The sequence below is a fragment of the Capricornis sumatraensis genome, chromosome 10, assembly GCF_032405125.1.
Source record: "Capricornis sumatraensis isolate serow.1 chromosome 10, serow.2, whole genome shotgun sequence".
Lineage (NCBI taxonomy): Eukaryota > Metazoa > Chordata > Mammalia > Artiodactyla > Bovidae > Capricornis > Capricornis sumatraensis.
The window spans coordinates 76989409-77008530 of record NC_091078.1 but is presented as its reverse complement, the minus strand read 5'-3'; the positions used below and the strand labels follow the sequence as shown (position 1 = coordinate 77008530).

Below are 19122 nucleotides of genomic sequence, written 5' to 3'. Positions count from 1 at the left end.
GCATCACCGACTCGATGGATGTAAGTTTGAGTGAACTCCGGGAGTTGGTGATGGACAGGGATGCCTGGCGTGCTGCGATTCATGGTGTCTCAAAGAGTTGGACACGACTGAGCTACTGAATTGAACTGAATGTCCAGTTTCATTTAACGAAACAAACTTGAGCTGTGATCACAGCAACCTGTAATTTATGAGTCAAGGATTTTAGTCTTTTGGTGGAAATCTCTTTTAAGTAGAGGTTTCTCCTTGGGAACAATTCATCCCATCCCTTCATCCTGCTTGAGTTATAAAGACAGTGCTCCATGATAAATCCATGAGCCAAATATATATTCAAACATAAGGATGCTGTGCACACCTCTCACCTAACTTGTGTTATCCTCCTTCTCCCAGATGGGAGAAGAGGACCTGAACACACAAAGGTCTTTATTAAAAAGGTGAACTTCAATTTGAATAAAAAGGCCACATCCTGGTCACACTTTGCTACTTTCCCCTGCTTGCAGGCGGCTGGCTTGAGCCTTAGGAGGGACCAGCAGCATGAAGCATACCCACACTGGTCCATCCTGTCTTGCTATTGCTCTGCAATTTTAACAAATCCTTTTTTTTTTTTTTTTTTTTTTACCTTTCCTGAAAAAACAGCCGTATTGTTATCAACTGTAAATGTATTAAAAACTCACAAGGGCATTTTAGTATGTGTATCATGCCTGAAAAATATTATTGCCTGACAGGCCCCCATTGGCAAGTGAAAAGAGGTTTTATTGAAGGAAACAGCAGTAGCAGACAGCAAGCAGTGCACAGGAAGGTAATTGTTCTTTTAATATTGGAGTCACACGTTCACTTAAGATGAAGCCCCTGCCTCATCCGCACCCAGAGGACCCGCCAGACAAGCGGCCCTGCCGCCTCTCTCTGGGACCAAGCTGTCAATGCGGACTCGTATTCCTTCCCTTTTCCTGAGCTAAGCTCTACCCCCAGAGCTCCCAGCGCCTTCCTGAGTGAAAGCTCTGAAAGAGCTCCCTTCTAAATTGCATCAGTCGCAGGGCACTCTTCAAACTGACAGAACAAAAGAGCCAAATTCTGAAAGTCTGGGCTGAGTGACTTGTTAGTCTTGCTGGTTGATTACGTCTTAATAGGCTCTGAGAACGGGCCACGGTCATTTTGATGCTGCTTAAGGAAACCTTGTGGAGTTCTTTTCTAGTTAGTTGCTATTTAAGGTTGATTTGCTTAATCAGCAAAACACACAGCAAGGGGACAGAGATACACAGAGAGAGAGAGAGATCTCAGAAGGAAGTTCTTCCTACTATCCCTCACCCCATCCAATCATTGGTAATAAAATTACTTGGACTAGGAGTTAAAAAAAATAAATTCTCATTGAAAAGGACTGAACAGGCCTGCTCTGATGTACGTGTGTTTGTGTACGTTTCTCTTCTGGAACTGATGCAATACAAAATAATAGTGTCTCCTTGCTGGCTAGTTAGCACTGAGTTCCCCAGGCTTTATTGTCTGCTCCTGCTGCCCCTCTCCTTCCTCAGCCATTAGTGAATACATTCAACCGGCCAGGGTCACTTCATTATTCTGACATAATGAACTGGGGATGTGATTTCCAAGTTCTGAGGCTGACACTGGCAGGGTGATGCTTTCACCTCGAGGTGCCCCAATTGTGTACTCGACACACTTGGAAGAATAAATATTGATCTGCTTTCTGAGGATATGTGGCCATGTGAAATGTTAATGCTTTTAAACGGCTTTGGACATAGAAAGTAGCTATTATTACCACTATTATTATAAGGTATAAAATCTCAGAGAGTATCTCATCTTCACCCTTTATCCTCATGATTGGTGTGTTGAGTGCCCGCTGTATTCACATCACTGCTCATGTGACTGGGTTCAGTGATGACATTCACAGACAAAGACATTGATTTTGAGACTAGCTGGTAAGGATGGTAAGGATTCTTCTCAACAGTAATTATATACATATTTTATGGACTTCCAATAACAAACGTTTATTCTCTCATTGGGCCTCATTCATTACTGGGTTGGAGATTTTCCATTTGTCTTCTCCAGATGATTCATTCTCTTATATGAAAAGAAGGAGGAAATGGCCATTTAAAATCATAATTGGCCATAAAACTTTGGGGCTCTAAAAAGAATAGGGTTAATATTTACCGTTTGGTTTGGTGAAAAAAAAAATCCAGGAAAGTTTGGATACTAAAAGTGAGTTCCCCCCAAAGCCATGGTGTAGGATTAAACTGTTCTAAATAAGAACAGGTGAAATTTATGATTTGGATGGTACTGGTGAAGCCTGAAGGAAATAAAAGTGCAGCAAGGTGGCAGGAGGCAAGGACTCACCATGGAACAATGGCCAGTGAGAATGACCAAGTGACAACAATATGGGCTGTTTGTATAGTCAAAGCTTTTTCCAGTAGTCATGTATGGATATGAGAGTTGGACCATAAAGAAGGCTGAATGCTGAAGAATTGATGCTTTTGAACTGTGGTGTTGGAGAAAACTCTTGAGAGGCCCTTGGACTGCAAGGAGATCAAGCCAGTCAATCCTAAAGGAAATCAGACCTGAACACTCATTGGAGGGACTGATCTTCAGCAAGCTGAAGCTGCAATACTTTGGCCACCTGATGCAAAGAATCAGCTCATTAGAAAAGACCCTGATGCTGGGAAAGATTGAAGGCAGGAGGAGAAGGGGACAACAGAGGATGAGATGGTTGGATGGCATCATTTACTCGATGGACATGAGTTTGAACAAGCTCTAGGAGATGGTGAAGGACAGGGAAGCCTGATGTGCTGCAGTCCATGTTTTCTTTAAACTTTGGTAAAAATCTGTTAGACCCCATGTAGATCTGAGACATGGAAGGTATTTGCAGTAGGTAAGTTGGGATTGAGTATGAGACAATTTTGCTTTTCTCAAGGACTCTAGGCACTTGAAGAGAGGGTTGTGCTGCCATCTGAGTTACACATTTGTTTATTAAGTCATTCATTTACCTAATGTTTATTGAGTATCTACTGTATGCTAGGGACTCTGATAGAAATTGGAAATACAAAAGAGAGTAGTACTGATATGACCTGTGCTTAGTACAGGTTATGGTTGTATGTAATGGGATGCACATGTATCTGCTTTGCAGTAATTTGAAAATTTTTAGGGATCCTTTGTGATCTACACACATAGCAGGGTTGCTGTTTCACACCGCCCCCCGCCCCCCCACACCAGTTCTTCTTTACTTTATTTTGGCAAATTAATTTCTTTTTTGGTTCCTAGCTTTTCAGATTTTGCTCAAGTAATGCCTCCCCCGTCTCCCCACCTAGTCACACCTTGCCAAGTCCTCTTTACAGCCTTGGATATCCTCAGCCTGAAGAAACCTCACATTTTTTTCTGATTTAATTGGTCTGGAGTTCAGTCTAAAGCATCACAGTTTGTAACAACTGCCAAGATGATTCTAGTATGTAGCCAGGGTTGAGAACCGCTGTCCAAACATGTGCAAATAAAATCTTGTTGGTACAGTGTCCTACGATTGCATTTTGCAGCAACATTTATCCTTTCCTTTATATTTCCTTTTTTTCCCCTAGGAGAGGAAAATGGGTCCTTCTCCTCTTCAACATGACCTTTTGTATCAGGAGTTTGCATCTCCTTATCTTTCGCTGTCCACAGGATGTATCTTTTTTCACCATGATCCCCTTTCCCTGTATTTTCACTCTCTCTACTGACTCTGTCCTGCCTCTGCAGGCTGACTTAGGTGTGCTATAGCCTGAAAAGCCTTCTTAAGGTAATTTTTCCATCACCCAATTACTCAGAGGGGTCCTTAGCACAAGTGACTTTACTATCTACTCATTTCTTGATCCTTCACAATTGGCTTCTATCCCCACCAAGTAAAGCTGATCTTTCAAAGCCCTTGTGGTAGTACATGCAAGCTGCTTAATGCATATTGGTTGAGTGAAAAAATAAATGAATAGATGACTTTCTAATAATCAAATCAATTATCTTTCATCAGTTTCTTCCCTCCTTGATAACATGGCTAGTCAGGTCCATGACTCTGACCCTGTCTTTTTTAGCAGAGAATGCTGTTGTTGTTGTTGTTTTCCCCCATTCTGATATTTCTTCTACAAACCCTTGGCTGGCCACTTCACAGCTGTGCACAGGTGTATGGGTTGTGGAAGCAGACAAACTTGGTCATCAAATCAAGTCCCTGCCACTTCATAGTTGCATGACTTAGAACAAATTGGCCACCTCACCAAGCCTCATTTCTTCATCCATAGAGTGGAGATAAGACACACTGCTCTAAAGATTGATATGATACTTCAGTGCCATTGCCAAGTCATTAAGTGCTCAGTTAATGTTAGTGGATGTTTGCATTGCAGTGGATAGAAGCTGCCTGTGGGCAGTCACTAAGCCATTTTTTCCACCACTGTATTCTGTACTTGAAACTTACAGTGTTAGGCTCAGGATCCTTGAAAAAAAAGGTGAATGAATGAGCCAGTACATTGTTCTCTTAATGGATGATCTTTCTCAAAGCCTTGCCTTAGGCTCTATTCACTCTTTCCCTTGCTGACCTCATTTATTTCCTGATGACCTTTGATATCATTTATTACTCCACCTCTCTTCTTCATGTAGATTACCGCCACATCTAAACTGAAATTAGACTCGGCTTGTTGTGCCCTCCATATCCAGATATGTTGTCTTTAAGACATTTCCCAAGCAAGCATCCCAAAAGGCATTTCTTGCATATCTTAAAATCACTATATTCAGAAAAGAACTAGTCTGTCTTCTCTCTCCCTAACTTATTATTCATTTTAATATATTCATTATATATATTTGGAAGAGTCTGCTATATAAAATATATTTGTGGGATTTTACTGGTGGTTTGGTAGTTAAGACTTCACGCTTCCAATGCAGGGAACACAAGTTCAATCTCTGGCCGAGAAAGTAAGGTCCTTTGAAATATATATATATTCAAAGTATATAAATTATATATTTCAAGTATATAAATATGTGTATATTTCAAGTATAAAGTATATATATTTGTTTAATTTATATATACATATACAAAATATATGTGTTTATCTATGTCATGACCTCCAAAGAGTTCTACCTGCCTATCTGTTGATTGGCTTAATGATATTCCCATCTACCAAATGTTATTCTTCCTAATGTATAGCTCAGGTTTTTAGCTACCTGCCCTAATGACAACCAAAAATAACAAGAACTGTAATTCTTACAACTCCACACTTCTTATCCTGCCAGTGTTTTTTTTTTTTTTTGACCCTTATTTTAATCAAAACTCCCTTTTATATAAACAGTATTTATACTTTAAGCAAGTAACACATAGTTACAATTTTATTGTGGAAAAAAAGAGCTCACGCAATATGGAAGTGTAAAAGAAAAGCAAAATTCTCACTTCACCCCTGCTCCTCTCTTCTTTCTTACTACTCTTTATGGAGGTAGTTCCTATATTCAGTTGGGGATAACTCTTTTCTAGATTTTTCATCTAAATTGATGAACATATACATGTCTGATGCTTACTTAAAGTAAATGGGCCATACTGCATTTGTTAACGTGATGCTGGCTTTTTCCTCCCTCGTTAATATGCCTTGTTCCTTTAGCCCAACCTCTTCCTAGAGGACTGTGGCCCAGTATAGCCTCCTACAGGAGCACCATGACATATTAGGCAGACTTTCATTGCTGAATGTTTAAAAGCTCCCTTACTATTTATTCCCCATTTATCTGTGTCATCTTTTAACTAAATGAGAAATCACATTTCACATTTTCTGTCTTGGCCTCTTTGGACATGCCTAACAGTGAAACTTCTACTTACCCCCCAAACCCAGCTCAAATGTTAGTTGTACATGGGGTCCTCTTGGCTAATTCTAGCTTAAAGTGATTTCTTAGAGAAGTTGCTCAATCCTTCAAGGACAGAGACTGAGCTTTTTTTCATCCCTTAAAGCTAAACACAGGGTCTCAAATAGGAAGATGCTGAATCAGTGTCATGTATAAACGAGAACGTGATTTTTCAACTTTTGTTATGTAACATGTATGTAGAGATAGGCTTATAAGCACCTTCAAGGAAGAAAAATGATTGTGGTATACTTTGAATAATGCAGATGTGTGATGATGAGTATGCCAGTGCTTTGGCCACTGTACAGTGGACACTGACAAAGATGGAGTCCTTCCCTTAACACATTACACCCAAAGTGCCCATTATCTAGTATAGGAAGCTATTACAAAGAAATCAGATGAACCTACCAGGGTCTTCCAGAGGACTTTGAATTGAACTGGATAATCCTAAAAGAAAGGAAATTAAAGATAATTATTTGCATGACTATCCAATTTTTTTGTCTTTCCAGGATCCGTTTACCTTTTTTTCAGGGAAGAGAACCCCACTTTCAAAAAGAAGACCTGTTCCACATAGTTTGAGTGGAATGGTCTTGTCCATCCCTCTTCCGTGCAGAGACATGGTAACCCACATCCTGTAAAACCCAGCCATGGTGGTGTTTTGTGGGATGGCTCTAAGAATCAGGTAGTACCAGTCAGTTTGTTGCCTGAAAGTGAGAGATCTCTCCTCTTTTGTGAGGTTGAAGATAACCGATAAATTTGTCTTTCTTGCCTTGTATTAATAGCTGAGAATAAATCTAAAACAGGGAGCCAAATTACCATCAAAGCAGGGCATTGACTTGTCATTTGAGTGCCTGGAATTTGAGTGTCATTTGAGTAAGTTTCACTTACTCCTGAAACTCATCTTCTTTTGGAGATCCTAGATATGAGAACCTATAAGTTCCCTTTACCTATGCTACTTGGGTTTCCATAACGGAAAGAGGCTCGAAACATTATGTAGGAGATTTAAATAACTTTAAATATTTATCTGATTCTGTTTCCTTCCCATCTCTTTTTTACAGGATGTATGCTGATGAAATTCTCTAAATTCAGTTGTTTAGTCTCTGCTTTCTAACTCCTAAAACATTCACAGAGTGGAAATTGGAGGCTGGATTTTGTGCTGAAATGTCTGATAAGAAATAAACTGAGATGCGGTTTTTGGTGACCTGGTCTTTCATCAGTTTTATTCAATTTACTTGAGTGAAAAGAGGAGACAAAAATGTATGTGTATTGAGTTTCTACTCAGTTCAACTCTTTCATGACAGATCCTGACGGAGAAGATTTTTTAAAAATCAAGATGATTTTCAGATTAGGTGCTTTGGTGAAGGTCACTGGCTGGTTAGATGTGGTCGATTTAAGATTAGGATCCAATTGGGTCTGACCTCTGAGCCCTCCCTGTCCACCATCTGGAATGTCATACAGTTAGGAAGAATGTTGACTCTTAGGTCTCAAAGCACATTTTTACCTTTTAGTCAACTGCTTTGACATTCATGGTTTGGCATTATTGTTTGGGGGGAAATTATGTTCTGGAGAGAAGTATATTGCTCTATAGGGAATTTGAGATTTGAACTTGGAGACGTTAATTCTAGTTCCGTGATATATATATATATATATATATATTTTTTTTTTTTTTCCCACTGAAGAGCTCTGTGCTTATGAAGTTCGGCCTTTCTAGATCTTAGGCTTCCTCCTCTGTCAAATAAAAGATATGACGGCCAATCATCTCTCAAATCTATCCTAGTCTACTTCTGCTGGTACACGCTTCTCAAAACTCTATACTTCTCCTATTAGAAATTCTAACACCCTGTGTTTTGATTATATGCACTGATGACTTTCCCAACAATGAACCCAGCATATGACAAATAATAGATGATCAATTAATATCTGTTGAATAAATAGATGAGGGAAAGAAGTCTGTTCACTTTTGTATCTAGAATACTACTTTTTAATATATTTTTTTTCTACTGACCAAAGAGTGATCTTTGAAATTGCAGGAAATAACCTGACTTTCCTTTAATATGACTTTCCTTTAATTCAGAGCTCAAGATAAGCAAAGAGTTAACTCACAGTTTTCAGATAGGAGACGTACTTTAAAGTGTAAAATGGTCATTTTAGGGTGTCACTGTAATTCAGCTTTTAAGGATTGGTAACTGAGCCATCTTGGTGAACCTTCCTGTGAATGAAACCTTCCTTAATCAGCTTTTCCTATATTATTTCATCCTGGGAAAGAAAAGCAGTAGCTAAGCCAGAAGCAAGCAGAATAACAACAAAAAAAAAGGAGTCTGCGGCCAAAGCAACAGAATTACTTTTTTTTTCTTTCACTTGTGTTTGTGAAGGAGAAGTAAGAAACATAATTTTTTGTCTTTGTTTGGACATTGGACAATACAAATCACAAGAACATTTATTTTTGACATACTATTTTTTTGGTGTTCTTTGGGATTTGGACCCTAATTAAAAAATATGTGTTTCCTAGCCCTTCTTACTGTGAAAATCCTTGGCAATATAAACAGATGCACTGGTTGGCTTTTAATTCTGACACCAGACTGTCTGAAATAATAGCTCTGAGAAAGTGTGAATTCTTTCATTCCTCAAGCTTTAATTATAAGTACTTAATTTGTTTCTCTTTCTATTGCTGACTATCATACCAATCTGTTTTATTTTTTATCTGGCTAAACATTGTGCACCTTAGAAGCCCCTTATTTGGAAAAGTTTATTCTGCATCAGAAGAGAGAAACAAGTTGAAAGTTTGACTTATCTTCATATTCCAGTTCACATCACTGTAATTTAACAATTAACATATTAAGTGGTATTCTAAAATTTTGAGTTATATAGGTCTTTATGATGACAGAATTAGGATCTTGATAAGCAGTTTGAAAACACTGAATATTTCTCATAAAAGTTGATTCATCATTTGAAAAGTGAGCCAAGTTAATAGCTTACTAAGTCATCTTGACCTTTCACAGTCAAAGATATTCTTCACTTTTTGTGTCCACCGTTTTTTACACCTCGTAACCAATTTGCTGGCACATCGTTTTCGGCCACGGGACTGACTGTGGTGGTACTGGCTTCTGTCCTTACATGAAGTACCACATCTGCACATTAGCCAAAAAAGTCATCAATTTCTGGAAGTAGGAGCTTTTCTAAAGAATTGCTAGGTCAAATCTTTTTAAATATTGTCATATATCTTTTAAAGCTTCACTGAGTTGAAATGTGCTTTTTATTTTCTAAGAGAAAAAGAAAATCAAAGAAATGCAAGTCCTTGATGGAACTCATGATAAATATAATGAAGAATGTCTTATGTTTTTTCTCCAATTGGTTTCTTTCCATTTCCATTTTGAGACACTTTCATCAATTATTTTGGAGCCTAATACTAAAGATGTTAAATCCTCTTTGTAAATATGATGGAAACATGATTGTGGATAAAAGGCAATGTGCTTTAAGTTAGAAATTGGTAAGTCCACTATTTTTATCTCATTTCATCCTTGTAGCAATCCTAGATATTATTGGCATTATAATATAATTGTATATATTATTACTTTAGATAGTTCTGTCATTTTCCTCATTTTAGAGGGGATTGAACTAAGATTGTATCCTAGTTCACAGAACCTGGAAGCTGTGGAGGCATAGACTTGACCCCTGGAAAGGGTCCCTTCTGCTGCTAGAGTTTGTTGTTGTTTAGTCTCTAAATTGTGTCTGACTCTTTTGCATCCCCATGGACTGTAGCTCACCAAGCTCATCTGTCCATGGGATTTCCCAGGCAAGAATACTGGAGTAGCCCGCCATTTCTTTCTTCAGGATACCTTCCCAGCCCATGGATCGAACCTGCATCTCCTGCATTGGTTCACTTCAGTCGCTCAGTCATGTCCGACTCTGTGATCCCATGGCCTGCAGCAGGCCAGGCTTCCCTGTCCATTACCGTAGGCAGTTTCTTTATCACTGAGACACCAAGGAAGCCCACTGCTAGACATTACTGCAGTTAATGAACCTGTTTTACACACATGATCTCATGTAATCCCCTTCCCTGTCCCCCCTAAAAAAAGGCTTTCCTGATAGCTCAGTTGGTAAAGAACCCACCTGCAATGCAGGGGACCCCGGTTTGATTCCTGGGTTGGAAAGATCCACTGGAGAAGGGATAGGCTACCCACTCCAGTATTCTTGGACTTCCCTTGTGGCTCAGCTGGTAAAGAATCCACCTGCAATGTGGAAGACCTGGGTTTGATACCTGGGTTGGGAAGATCCCCTAGAGAAGGGAAAGGTTAACCACCCCAGTATTCTGGCCTGGAGAATTTGGAGTCACAAAGAATTGGACACAACTGAGTGACTTTCATTGTCTGACACCCCCCCAAAAAATATTAATATAAGGTCTATTATACACCCATTTTACAGATAGAGAAACTGAAACTCTGGTAACAGAATTTTCTCAGATTCGCTCAGCTTGCCCATTAAACTGTGTTGGCGACATGAGGTTGGAAGTGAGGGCTGCCTGACTGCAGTAACCCTGTGCTCAAAACCTTTATTTTAAATGGCTTTGTCTAAATAGCAGTTGTCCAAATAATAGCATTTGTCTAAAGCTTCAGAATTTACTATTTAAATCTAGTAGACGGCACCAAAAAAATTCTTTGGTGTGCAGTGACTGAAATAAACTATTTTAGGTGCCAAAAAGACTTAAAGGTAAGGGCCAATGAAATAAATGCTGTTTTTGTTGTTTTATTTTTTTAACAATGATGAACAGGAATCTAATGTTCATCAGATTAGATGATACATATGTCCAGTGGTAAAAACAGAAGCTAGGGATTTAGGCTCCTGGATTACTCTTCTAACTCCCTTTCACATGACACATCATTTAATTCCTTCACCTCCAATTTATCTCCCCTAAATTCAGTTGGTCGTGATAACATCTCTTCAGGAATGGTGGTTAACAAACAAACAAACATGGTGACATTCTCTTGATCTTTTTCCAAAAATGCAACCGCTCTTTTGTCCATTTTTTACTTTTTTTCCCATAAGTCGAAAATTTGTTTACATGAACTTAGAGTTTTGAGACTATGAAGTCTCAGTTGCCCTTGGGTTCCATGACTACATTTTGGGGCAATAGCTTGTATAGCCACGTTAGCTTCTAAGTTGTTTCCTGTTTTTCTTGGTCTTACTGCAATCCTTGCCAAAGCTTCCCTCCTCCTCTGCTGCATTAGTAATGCAAAATGAAATTCATTGTGCCCATTATATCTGTTAAATGGTTTCCATTTTAACTTGAGAAAAATGTATTGACGTTCATGTGTTTGGCATGGAAAATGTGTATATCTATCGAAGATAGCAACTTGTCTGTTGGAATTACAGTGCATTATGTATAATGCTTCTTTTAGCCGTGCATGTACATTTCCTGGAATCTTATTGTGTCAGAGCTTGGAAAGTTTACACAAGCATTGGTAATCTAATTTTTGTCTGGTGGGTGGCTGTGGAAATATGGAGTATTTAAAAAAGCAAATGTCTTGGCCATCTGTGCCAGGCAGGGGTGTCTAGTCAGGTGGGGTAAAAGCACTCATCAAAAAAACGTTTTAAAAATATTGCCCTGAGTCTAACCTAAATATTAATTTCCCAAGAGCAGAAAGACTTAACAGTTACTGTAACATGGTTTTGAGTCCATTTCTGTTTATTCTCTTTAGGAGTTCTAACTGTAAGGTGGAGGCATCCATTTTATCTTTCTCCTGCCTCTTAACGATAATCCTTCTCTAGACTATATTGTCTCCTATGTCTTTTGTCTTCTGCAGACATGAGTCTTTGGCTCATGAACATCTTGTTAAGGTCTGTTGAGGATTAGGGGCTGTGACACAATTTTCTTGCTGAATCTTTTTATTGTGGATTTTTCAGTTGGTTTGTCTTGGAAGTCTTTGAAATATCTTCTATCAAGCAATGATTTTCATTTTTCTTTGTTCTTCTTAACATCAGGGTTGTATTTTGCTCCACTGTTCCTGGGGTCTGGGTAATGAATTGTATTATTTAATAGGTGAGTGTGAAATTCTGTGTGCAATAGCTGGACTGCTCTCTGCTTCTCAGAGTTGCTAAATCCTCCTCACTGCACGGCTGCTGAACTGTGATGTAGTTTTTGTTTGTAGCTTTAACTGGATTTCAGTCAGCCATCTGAAGCCGGGTTTCTTAACTTTGGCTCTATTGTCCTCTGGGGCTGGATAGCTCTTTGTGGTGGGTACTGTCTTGTGCATTGTGGGTTGTATAGCAGCATCACTGGCCTCTACTCACCAGATGTTAGCAACACCTTCCCCCAGCATCTGCAGGTATTTATTCCTGATGTCCCTTGGGGGGCGTGAAATCACCCCATTTGAGAATCACTGATCTAAAGCAAGGTTGAAAGACAAGGCTGGCGTGATGTAAGGAATTTCCATAAAAAGCACTGAACTCAGGCAACGCAATGACAATGCTGAGAGAGCTTTGTGTCTTAGAGGATATGTGGAGAAACTGTATCACACATCCCTGGAGAAAATACTGTAATAATTGTCTATAGTTTCTTAGACTGAGTAACAGAGGAGGTAAGGGTCACCTTTTAAACTGCTTTGCTTCTGATCAGCTAATTATCTTCTCACCCTGTGATGCCTTTTATCTCCCCTCTAAGCAACTTGACTCACATAAGTAAAATTCTAATTCTTCACAGATTTTCACCTTAACTACGTTTCTATCCTAACCTCCCTGCTCTTCTGTTTCACCCACTGGTTTTCCTTGTCTCCATTGGGAACATGGTGCCCATTTATTTCTTTAATCCACTTCACCACCTCATAGTACGTTCTACTCTGAGGATGAATTTTAACAAGATGCTTTTTACTGCATAGTACACTCCAGTAAAGAACTAATGTTTACGGTGATGTGTATCTCTATTCCAACTGAAAAGCGGAGGTGCCGCAGACCACTACTGTGTAAACTTTCTCCTGTTTGACTTTTTCTCAGTGCCTCTTTGAGTGAGTTACATCTGTTATATTTAATGGCAGTCTTATGGGCCTGTCCACAGGGTATCTATTTGCTGCTGAAATAGCAGTGAAGATAGCCCACAAGTCATCAAATGTATCATCAAATGTATTTGATGATAAAATCGAGGATATTTTTTAATTTTTTGATGATGTGAAAGCTGTGGAGGGATGCTAACAAATCTGTTTGATCAATATATGGAATATAAAAAGAAGAGGAGACAAGATTGACTGATGAATAAAATGAAACTGACACAAACAGGCTGACAGCCAGCTGTAAGTCTCTTTAGGGCAAATGCAATTAACTTAGAATAATAGACTCAAATTTGATGGTTAGAAATGCATTTTTATTAACAATCACAGGCCGAGTCATTATGCTCTTATGAATAAAATGGTACTTATATTTCATGCATGTGTGTGCATGCATATATAAATATATATATATATATATGTCTCTCTGTGTATATATCCATGCCTCCCACATTCCTGTGTGCTCTGCTTACAATCGGGTTGGAAAAGTTGATTTTTAGAATAATGTACTTTAAAAAGGAAATTCATTCATAAATTGTCTCCAGGACTATAAATTCTGAATATTCTCCCAAATTACATATATAAAAATCATACTACTTATCTGGTGCTATTAGACATAAAGCCAGTGAGCCCTGGTCCCAGAACTGCTGGTCCTTTGGGGATTTGGAATTGCAATCAGGGATTTACAGATTTCATTTTGAAGAGGAGAAGTCATTACTAGAAACCTAAGCTCATTTCCTCTCCTTTAATAGCTATTTTAAATCATTCATTTAGAAAATACATTAACTATTTAGGGTACTTGAAATGCATTTCTCTTGGCATTGTCTGCATTTTTTAAAGAGTTTTTTTTTCTAAAAAAAATTTTTTTTTTAAATGATGAGAATTAGCAGAAAAAGACCAAATGACTTCTGTGTGATAAAAACTTATTCTTGCTTAACATTTCCTTCTCTCATTGCCCAAGAGGAAACAATTTAAAACTTTAACAAAATGCTAGAATACTATAAGTAAACTTTTTAATGCCATAGAGTTGGAAAAAAAAAAGTATGCTACCCTTAGAAAATTAAAAACTGGACTTTAAATATGGTTAAGAAGTAGCATATGGTCAAAACTCTTTTAAAATGAATTTGTTAATAATTTAAATCCAAAGCAGTTTTAATTCTGTACTGCTTACTTAATATTGATACCCACCTTAACTAGGAAGTGAGTAAAAAAAAAATAAATAAAAGAGATCATAGGAAAAAATAAGGAGGTTTATTTTCTACAAAGAATTCAGGATATGGAGTCACAGACTCCTTTAGATATATGTATTTTTTTCAAATGCAAAATAAAGCTCCCTGAGTTATGTAATTGCTATTCTTCAAAAGGACATCATGAAGGTTGACAATTTAAAATGTACTCTTCCTGTCACCATCCAATTTTTTAAAATGTCTACTGATGGTGTTAAAAACAATCTCCGCAGAAGAGGGCTGCCATTGCCAATTTAGGACACTGAGTTTGTTATTAGCGTAGGCATATTAGATCATCCTCTTGCTCTTCCTGCCTGCTTTGTTCTTTTGATATGGCAGGGAACTGAAATTGACAACAGCCTACATTTATATAACAGTAACTTGCATTGTTAAATATATATGTGTAGATAGACAGATAGAGAGTTCTTTTATTCCCCAAAGATATCAAAGTTCACTACACACCATGAAAAAAACCACAGAAATATGCAGATGCGTCTAGGGTGAACCATGACAACTATTTAAAAGCATCAAGTATTGACAGCCTCAAGATTCTGAAATAGTTCATAGTCATTTTTAATTTTGGATATTTTTATCCCTTTAGAAAATTTCTGTTTTCTTCAGGAGAAGAGGAGGATAGAAAGGTCACATTTTGTTAACCGAAGTAGTTGAGAAAAGTGAGCTGGGAACTTAGCTGTCCAAGTCTACAGGCCTTGACAAACAATGTTGTGGTAAACATGAGGCTGAATAGACTGCTTTGTATCAGTCAGTGTTTGATCCATTGCATTCATTAAAACCACATAAAGTAAACTCAAAGTGGGGAGTCTTATGATTGGATAGGCACTCCTATAAATAGGGTTGTATGTATGTGTGCTTGGTTGTGCCTAACTCTTTGTAATCCCATGGACTATAGCCGGCCAGCTCCTCTGTCTATGTAATTCTCCAGGCAAGAATACTGGAGTGGGTTGCCATTTCCTCCTTCAGGGGATCTTCTCGACCCAGGGATCAAACCCACATCTCTTGTGTCTCCTGCACTGACAGGCAGATTCTTTACCAACTGCACCACCTGGGAAGCTCCACCATATTAAATTTAAAAATACCAAATAAAAATACAGAATGCTTAGTGACATTTGCATTTCTGATAAATGATGCATAAGTTTTAGGAGAAGTAGGTCCCATGCAATATGTGGAACATACTTAATACTAAAAAAATATGCATCATTTAGCTGAAGTTTAAATTTAACTAGGCATCCTGTATTTAATCTGGCAGTCTTCACCATAAAAGCAAGGCTTTGTGTACTGTTTGGAAAATAGATTATAATTGGGGTAAAGAAAGTTTTAGAGAAAAACCAATAGAACTTTTTGTTATCCTTATAACAGCCTTACCATCTTAAAATTTTTAAGTCTCATTTCCCCTCAAAGAATAGCAGTATACAATATTATGTTTAGACTTCACTCTCTGCTCAAAATTTTATGATTATAAGTCCTGCACAGAATATTTAACAACATAAGGCTCAGGTCATATCATAGTTGGTGTCTGTCTCCATGGCTGCCATGAAGGATAGATAGTTTTTTTAAAATGTCTTGTTTGGGTACCAGATACAGAGCAAATGGGAGAAGTCTAAGCTGTGCTGCTTGAATGAATTTATTCCCTCACCATTGAATTGATTTTCTCTTTCCTTCCAACTTTTTGTCATTTCCCTCCATTTTCAGACACATTGATAATATTCCCTCTATAGCTGAATTTCCATTTTGAGATACTCTTCAGCATGCACAGGGTGAAATGTCATACCATCTTAGCAGTAGGGTATAGACAATATTTCTTACAAGGATAGAACTAGATTAGGTCTGGTGATGGGGAGAATTAGTGGTTATTTTTTAAGGCCACCAGGCAAGTTGTAGAAATATTTAACTTCACCTATTCAACTATATTCTTGAGCACTTCATATGTAGTCTTTATTATTTAATGTATATTAGCTATTATACACCTGGAGAAGGAAATGGCAACCCACTCCAGTATTCTTGCCTGGAGAATCCCATGGACAAAGGAGCCTGGCAGGCTACAGTCCATGAGGTCGCAAGAGTCAGACATGACTTAGCAACTAAAGACAGAGAGAGAGAGAGATCTATTATACAAATGAGTTAAGAATTTTCTTAGAGGACTTTATAGAATTTTTATCTTAGGCATTGTACCAGCCTTTCATTGAACCACAGAACCAAGCAGCAACTATATTGTATTAGAATTTTGATATATGATTATATCTGTTTCTAAACTCAGAATTTAATGACTCTTTAATATCAAAAGGTAAATCCTTTTATTCCCATCATCATTATCATTGATTTTGTTCCTCTTGTAAACATGCTATGATCATTTGCCAAGGAGGTATAAAGTGAGAGAGATGTAGGGGAGACGAGCAAGAAGCAGAGTAAGTTAGGGCCTTAAAAAAGATTCAAGGTAACAACCATACAAAACAGGATTATGGTCATCAAGAAACCAGAAGCTGAAAGTTCATCAAGAACAAAAATAATACCAACTTTTTGTTTCTTAAATGTAAGTTTCTATTTATTTTCTGTGAAAAAGAGATGCTTACTCTTCTTTTAGATTAAGTTAGACATTACCGTAACAAATAAAGCAGAATTTTCAGTTAACTTCATCAAAATAAAAGTCCAAACAGTTCAATTTAATCCATCTTTATATTATTTGAAGGATAGGGAGGACAGCGGTAGGGGACCCAAACTAATATTTACTATCTGCTCCATGCAGGCACTGTGCCAGGGAATGCTAAACCATAATCTCTGACCTCAGGACTCTTTGACTCATGATCTAATGAGAGAGATAGAAAGTGAATAATTACTATGCACTATAATTAAGTGCTATAAAGACAGAGTATATTGCACAGACATGGTCCAACGTAGAATGTTATCACCCTTGTAAAGCAACTGCAGGAATGTCTTCACTGGGGAGATAATGGTTGAGTTGGATTCTGATGCAATTATCAACTGGCCAAAAAAAATTGAAAAGACATTCGTGTTGAGTCTGAAGTAATATTAGAAGCAGACTGGTTTGACTAGAGCATAGCAGGAATTCCAGGAAATGGGACTTGAGAAATAGACATAACTCAGAACTTGGAGGCCCCATAATATCATGGAAAAGAGAATTTGAAGGAGCAAAAATATGGTCAAATTTAGGAAGAGAATGCTTGCAGCAGATTGGAAGAGACAAGGTTAGAGCACTGTTTGGGGTCTTCCAATCATTAGTTCAGGTAAGAGATTTGTTGTTGTTGTTTAGTCACTAAGTTGTGTCCGACTCTTTTGTGACCCCATGGACAATAGCCCGTCAGGTCCCTCTGTCCAAGGGATTTCCTCGGGACATATATTGAAGCGAATTGTCATTTCCTTCTCCAGAGGATCTTCCTGACACAGGAATTGAACCCATGTCTTCTGCATTGAAAACAGATTCTTTACTACTGAGCCACCTGGGAATCTCTTCAGATAAGAAATAGTCAAGGCTTAACCAGGATGTCCATTTGTAATTCAGAACGTAATAAGCCAAGGAACTCAAGAGCTGCACGTTCTGAAGAGTGGTGATAAACCTGGTTAACATCAAACAGGATTGCAATGAGGAGGCTGCCATATGTGATTTGTTTGCTGATGGTGGCCTCTATAACTCAAAGGAAAGGATATCAAGGGAAGGAAAGTGACTCAAATTTATTGATGGTAAATCAATAAAGGATGTTAAAAGGAAATGGATCAGGCAGCTTTAGTTTCAGTATTCCAGTTGACAATTTCACAACCATCTTTTTCCCCCCTATGGAATTTTATCCATTTGGCTGAAGAATACCCTAAAACTCAGAGGTGTTAAATGTAATATTGTAAATTCACAGAGCTAGAAAGTGATGGTGTGGAGGTCCCCACTTAAGTCTGTCTAACCGCAAGGTCTCTGATCTCTCCTTTAAATTGCACAGCCTAGGATTAACTTCAGAGGGATGCTTGTGTTTGGACCAAGTTGAACAGGGATTTAATTATATGTCAGAGATACTTCAAGTAATCTCTGCAGGAGTATGAAGTAGTTTCAAGAGCTTTGTGTCTCTAATATTTTCTAACTGGCTTGAAAGTTCAGAAACGTATTGATTCATTCATTCACTCAATATCTAGTAAGTGCCCTCTTTCTTATTTTCAGTCATAATTTGGAGCATTAGTGTCTAATGAAAGGAACTTATGCTGTGCTTGTGTAAGTGTTGGTTTGGATCCAATTTGGGAAATGCAGCCATTGCTGTGATCCCCAAGTCCCAGGAGAAAAAAGAACAGAAAATAATTAAATTTCAAATTTTCCCTTCATATCCTTCTTTTTAGATGAATCATCTTTTTCCCTTCCCTCTTTCATGACTGCCCCATTAGATCACAGGGAATTTTCCCTTAAGATACAGCCTTGTATGTGCCCCTGCTATGAAAAGGGGAAAAAAATGTAGTGTTTTTGGCCACTGGCGAGCTGCCAATTCCAGAGTACCAGCACGTTGAGAGTCATCTTTTGTTGATTTCCTCTCTTGCCTTTTCTGGATGGTGATGAGACTCTCATGTGGCATGAAGCCTGTTTGCTCCTTACTGTATTTATTTTGTTAAGATTAAAGTTGCTAAGATACGGTAGTTATTTCAAATTGTAACTGCCGATGCCAGTGGTCATAAAATAAAGAACTAAAATTCCTTTATTTGCTAATGCTAATAAAAAAACATTCTTGAGGGGGCGAGGGAATTTTCTGGCAAAAAAAGTGAGCAGTGTGCAAAGTGGTCTAAGTTTTAGCACATAATTAGATCCACTAGTCCAACTGATGTTGAGCTATTTTGGTCAAAAATCAAGAGAGAACTTCTGCTTTTGAGTTGTTTGTTAAAGTATTGTTTTTAAACAAAGAAATGGTCAGGTTGTGCAAATTTTGTGTCCCTTTTTCTATTTAGTGTTTAAAGCCACGGGATTTCTTTTTCAATCCGTTGCTAGTTATTCTTCTCTGTTCCATAAATATTTTGAGGGATTTGAAGTT

General features: G+C 38.0%; 1 protein-coding gene across 2 annotated transcripts in view; it reads right to left on the bottom strand.

Annotated features, from left to right (window-relative positions):
- MDFIC2 (MyoD family inhibitor domain containing 2) overlaps positions 1–19122 on the bottom strand; it is a 113888-nt gene that overhangs the window by 38183 nt on the left and 56583 nt on the right. The window contains exon 2 of one of the 2 annotated variants that reach the window (XM_068981636.1): positions 6241–6279. The exons of the other annotated variant lie outside the window; for it this stretch is intronic. Within the exon in view, the coding sequence (XP_068837737.1) occupies positions 6241–6279 (39 nt within the window). The remainder of the gene's footprint in view (positions 1–6240; positions 6280–19122) is intronic. 2 annotated transcript variants of the gene reach the window in all.